The 6,142-nt window shown below is 31.2% G+C and overlaps 1 protein-coding gene across 1 annotated transcript; it reads right to left on the bottom strand.

Moving 5' to 3' along the window:
• Window positions 1-972: 972 nt before the first annotated feature.
• LOC111277026 (binding partner of ACD11 1-like) lies at window positions 973-5,293 on the bottom strand. Its single transcript, XM_022863121.2, has 8 exons — window positions 5,156-5,293; window positions 4,929-5,032; window positions 4,417-4,492; window positions 3,124-3,195; window positions 2,976-3,041; window positions 2,117-2,457; window positions 1,400-1,523; window positions 973-1,286 (listed from the first exon to the last, which is right to left on the bottom strand). Exons 1-8 carry the CDS (start codon window positions 5,159-5,161, stop codon window positions 1,269-1,271), a joined length of 807 nt encoding a protein of 268 aa, XP_022718856.1. The 5' UTR covers window positions 5,162-5,293; the 3' UTR covers window positions 973-1,268.
• Between the last annotated feature and the right edge of the window lie 849 nt (window positions 5,294-6,142).

Genomic DNA, 6,142 nt, shown 5'->3' with positions numbered 1-6,142 from the left:
CTTATAATTTAATGATATTTTTATTTTTATTTTTATTTTGGTTTTTGCTTCCCAATTTTTTAATGGATTGTTCCGGAGATTTAGAATGTTGGCATGTTCTTTTCGCTTCTAGTTCTAGTTCTAGGTAAGGTTGTCAGCTTGGTGTCGTAAACTAGAAATTTTCACAAAAATTATAAACCAAGTCAGCCAAAACCTAATGTAATAAGATATTCATGTATACCTGACAAGAGAGTACTAATAAAGGAAAAATATTAACATGTACCTAACTGGCCAACAGACACATTTATTTTTAGCATATGATTGGATTGACTTCATTTGCTCTTCTAAGAGTTTATTTTATGCAATTTGACTTCACATCCTTACATTGTAACTTGAATCTTAAAATTTAAACTCAATTATCTATGTATTTATATCATATTTATTTTATATTAAACACATATAAAATATAAAAATTATTATATCATAATTTATGTAAACACATCAAATATAAAATTTTTTTATTTTTTACTAAATCCGTATATAAATTTATTAAGATATTAAAATATATTATTTATATATATATATATATACTTTTTCGTATCATTTTCGTATTTAAAATTGAGTCCCAACTATCAAATCACAGAAAGAAAACAAGTTGTTTTAAAGTCAATTGTGGGTGTTAGTCCAACTAAAAATAAGGTATGCCTAAACCCCAAATGCAGTTTCGTGCACCTGTACTTGGATTTTTAGTTCATTAATATGATTTTGCAAGGAAAAAGGTGAGACAATATTTTCTTTGGGATCCTTCAGGCTGGTGAAATTGCCAGTAAAGGGTGAATATGACAAGTTTTATTTTGTGTGTTGTTCAATCTTGTTCTGGTTTGCACATGAAGTGATGCCAGAAGGATGAACTTTTGACACATGAGTGTAATTTCAGCTTTCTTCTTAAAGGAAAAAAAAATTACAAAAGAGAAGTATCAATGAGCACAATGCTAACATCAATTTCAGCTTCTTTCTGATTTGAAAGCAATGTCACAAGCTCTAAAATTACAAAGGACATACACACAATACCCCTAGGCATCAAAGAATATTGTAAAAAATAAAACAGAAACATTGTATTGCATAAGCACACACGTCAAGCCAAAAATGAACACAACTTTGTGCATCCTACCCAAAGCATCTAGATCCCCAGTTATAGATACCTCTTTCCTAGTTGGTGTAACTAGGCCATTCAATGCAAGCGTAAACAAGGATCTAAAAGATGCGACCTTAAGATGCCGAATTCTGACTTACACTGCAATTGGATCCTGCACTTGAATAAAATTAAAGGCATGATTAACATGGGAAAATGGACATTGTTTCTTAGGCCTGCAATCTATAATCCTACTATAGTCGTTTGAGTGCTACCAGAATGACGCACCTTGGTAGTCAAGTTTGACATGGCTAGATTGAACTTTTCTCGGGTTTTTGTACCTGCAACCTGCCCAGCCTTTGCAACCTTGCTGAAAGCACCATTAAGCCAAGCTGTCCCGGCAGTTACGTACCTGTCCAGAAGAAATCAGAGTACCCCAATGTTATCATAACTTGAGGATGAAGCTGATTAGAAGGATGATAGCGTTTTTTTTCCTCCAATATCAAATATCATCAAAGAAGCACTGCAGGATGCTCACTAGGCCTTAGAACCAGTTCAAGGTCCAACTAGTAATAATGCAGGTGTCTTTCACACACATAACATCCACCAAGATCAATTTATTCAGTCTAGAAACTTTGATTAAGTCTTATTAAGCATCCTTTCCTAAAGAAAAGACTGCAACGTATTGGAATGACCTTACCAAAGGAGGCCTTTCTAAGTTGGAGCATAAAGGCTGGATATAAGATTTTGAAGAATGCATAAAATAGCTTCATCAAAAGAAACTCCAATATGAGTTTAGAAATTCTAAAAAGTTAAAGTTCTTAAGATAGGGTTTTCCATCATTCCCAGTCTCACTTCTATGAGAAATAATTGGTTCTTCCGCGCTAAATGAAATAAAATGCCACTCATTGAGAGGTTTCATAGTTAACTCACAAGAAATCAAATTCATTATTGTCTTTGATCCAGAGATGTGGAGTCACACTGTTTTGAGAGGAGAATTAATACCTGCTAGATTTGACAGCTGATCCCGTGTCATTTATTTTCCTTTCTGCAGCAAATATTGCAGCCATTGTTTTATCCGACACCTGCAGCCTTTGATCCACAGACTTTACTTTCTCATTAACCACTGAAATTCCCACTGTCAATTTCTCTGTCAGCCCAACTCTCCGGTCAAAGGAAATGACCTTGGCAGATGCACTGGCTGTCAACTGATGTTTCTCATCAAATGCTTTAGCTTTGTTAACTGCATCTTTTCTTATGGCTGAACCTTTTGCCAACATGCTTGCAACAACATCTTGTGCTTTACTAACATACATTCTTCCACTGCTAGGTGAACTAGTTCTACCCTGATGCAATAAACAGATAGCCTGAGTTCATAAACTAAAATAATAAATTTTAGATCCAAATGACAGAATCTATTTAAAGTTGCCACCATAATATTCGTTTTGACTGAGCATGTCATAGCAAAAAGGGCAGGTACAAGCAGGAATTCAATATATCATGCATTAACAACAGGATGATCAACTTCAATTTAAAGACTATAAACCCATGTTTTTCCTTTTCCTTATCATCCTTTCCTTTTCCTAGGGTTAGCGACGGTTTATCAAGTGCATGAACATTCCTGATTGTATTTTCTTTAATCTGGCATTTGTTTAGTAAATTTGAAATTTCAAAATCTATTTGGTTCAACTAAACAAATCGGCAATTCTCAATATAATATTAAACTAGCTATGTATCAAAAAGAACTGAACACATCAACGTATTCTTTCCACCACTTTCCCATATTTAACCAGCCTATGCGACTAGGAAACAATTGATATGTAAAATAAATTTTAGACATTCTAATCCTACAGCAATTTGGTACCTCATCATGTGGTGCATTATGCGCAGCAGGAGTAATAGACACAATGCTGTCTGCTGTTCTTGCTTCCTACATGAATTGCAATTAAAAAGCATAAGAATTTCGCTAAATGCACTTGAAAAGAGAAAGCAAAACTTCACAGTCAACTTACATTAATCTCAGTCTTTGGTACATAATTTTCAGCACAAATTATTGTCACAATCTTGTCAACGATTGTTGCCCCCTGCAGTAGAAGATTCAGAAATTTCACTTCCTATAGTCATGTATGTAGAGTAATGTTGTCTTTAAAAGAACAGAGATTTCTAATCAACATATGCCCAACTCTTGGAAAAGAAAAGGTTGACACAAATTATAATTCATGACAGGAATCCATCTTGTTGAATAGACAACAAATGGAACAGTATAAGGAGAGAAAAAGACAAATGTTAACTACTATAGAAGAGACCGATGTGACAGGATAAAAAACTGTACCAAGAATTGCTATTAGTTAAAATCTTTTTTTAAAAAAGACATGAGATCTATTAATCTAATTGTTAATTAATGCAGAAAAAACAAATGTAGCAAATCTTAAAAAGCGCAAATCAGGAATTACATAGCTGATGGAATTTAACAGTAATTTTCAAAAGTGGGAAACAGGGAGGACAGTATTTCATTTGTCCCATTATACACAGTCAAACCATCTAATGAAAAAAAGGGAATCCAAGGGGGACTTGTGAGTATCCTAGATATCCACAGTGAGACCAAATTAGATATCTGATTAATAGTGAGCTGGATTCCAGCAACACAACTGACTGTCACAACTATCAGCCAACACCATTAACCACTCTTTACCGCTTCCCTCTGATGGTCTCTCTCTGGCCTCATAGGATATGCAATTTGTAGGGGGTTGGAATCAGGCAACAACAACCGTCAACCAAGGAAAACATCTAAAGCATTGAAATTTGTTAGTCCTCTCTTACTTCTGGATATTCCACAATTAGAATTACTAGCTGTATGATTGACTGTATCACTAAGACTAAGTAAATTACTTTTCCCGTTTCTGATAAAATAAATTTAGTTAGAGTAAAACAATGAAATACATTATTTCTTAAAATATTGATCATTTTGTGAGGACAATAAAACTTTCAAGAAAACCAAAATAGCCAACTTTTCCTACTTGGCAGTTGGCATTGCTTTACAATTATAAAAAAATGCTTTACATGCCCACTTATTTCAAGTCAACAAATTATAACAAATTATTTTGATTTAAGAAGGCATAAGCAACCAACTTTTGGGAAGAATTCACAAGGATAAGTATAAACAATGAAGATAAGGGAAAGGCATTGCAAGGTTAGCTGATTTCTTGAAGTAAACAATATTTGAGCTTTACAATGAAAAAAAGGAAAATGCAGGCATCAATAGCACACTACTTAGCAAACCATGGTTAAACCAATTAGGCACGAACCGATAATAACAATGCGATTTCAAGAGCTTTTGGATCCTTGAATGTAACATATGCAGTCTTTGATTGGCCAGGTTCACTGCAACAACCGTAAAACAACACAGCAATCCAAATTAACCAACAGCATCCCTTTTTCTTATGTTAAATTTCCATTATGTTGTTCAGAATACCAAAAAAAAGAAAGCAACAAAAAGAAGACCCAAATTTTATTCCAACTTCCTTTACTTGAACTTATCCACCAACCCAAAAAAGATTAAAAAAATAAAACATTAAAAACTCCAAAGCAGCCTTACCTTTCAGGTTAGATGCCTAGACAATAAAAAAGCAGAATAAAAAACACACGTTCCCTTTTTTTTTTTTAAGTTCACTTTGAAAACATTAACTTTGGCCCACAAAAGGAAAAACTCAAGATCCAAAATTCCAACTTTCTTTCATTTTCTCAGCCACCAAACACATTTTACACCAACCCTTTACACAAAACCAGAAAAGGAAAAGAAACGAATAGAAAAACTTACCCTATAATTTCAATGTGCTCAATATCACCAGAAAAAGAGAAGAACTCATGAATTTCTCTCTCACTTGCTAGATCTGACAGGTTCTTTACTTGTACAGTTCTTGTCTGAAAACCCAACATTAGAAACACAACAAAGTTAACATTTTTAATTCAAAATAACTCACAAGATTTAGTTTTTAGATTCATTAACCACAGAAGACGAGAAGAGAAAAAGAATTTTCAGCTTACCTGCATTGTAAAAAAAAAATTGCTGCAGAAAATGAAGTAAAAAATGCTAAGAGACAGAAACAGAAAGAAGCAGACAACTCGTGGAGAGCGAGAGGGAGGAAAGAATGTGAGCAGGAAATAATGTATATGATTGAGTTTATCATGACATCTCATAAATGCCCTCGCATTTTCTTTCGATTTGCCATTGTTTAATTTACCATTTTACCCTAAACAATATGATATCATACCATTTTTCTTTTTTTTTTGTATTTATGTTTCAAATTAACTTTTTTATGAAAAATTGAACTTTTATTATGGTGCGAGAAAATATTACGTCAATACCAGATTTTGATTTAGTAGTAAGGAAAAAATTATAGAATTAAGAGATTTTAGATTCAAATTTTATTGTGTGTAAATTTTATTTTTGAGTTATATTTTAATTTATTAATTAATTAATTAGTAATTATAGGTTTATTATACTATAAAAGTTGATTATTTAATTTATTATATTAACATAATAATTAACTATAATTGTAACTTTAAAAAATATTATATCTGTTGTTGGAATTGTTCAAATTATTCTTGAATTAGTTTAAAAATAAATTTATTGCGATCAAATGATTTTAAAATGTATTTGTATAAAATTAATTCATTTTTAAATTTATAATAATTTTATGATTTTTTTATATAATGTTAATGATTTTTTTAATTTATAAATAAAATAAAAATTGACACATATTTTTATTTTTGATCTAGTTTTTTTTTATTATTTTTAATATATTTTAAGAAGTATTTATCATTTTATTATTGTTAAATCGAAAAATTCTAATAATAATGGATGAAATAAGTCTTAAAGATAAGTTTTTTTTATAAAAAATAAGAGTGTAAATTAATAAAGTTTTTAATAAATTATTTATGAACATATTTAGTTTTTGTTTGTTAATAATCACTTATTAAATTTGATAAATAATCTTAAATAGTATATTTATATTTGTTTATTAAATGAAT

This window comes from Durio zibethinus, chromosome 7 (genome assembly GCF_047325235.1).
Source record: "Durio zibethinus cultivar Kanyao isolate XHJ-2024 chromosome 7, ASM4732523v1, whole genome shotgun sequence".
In the NCBI taxonomy this organism is placed as follows: domain Eukaryota; kingdom Viridiplantae; phylum Streptophyta; class Magnoliopsida; order Malvales; family Malvaceae; genus Durio; species Durio zibethinus.
Note: the sequence above shows the minus strand (reverse complement) of the source record. Positions and strands in the feature narration are given on the sequence as shown.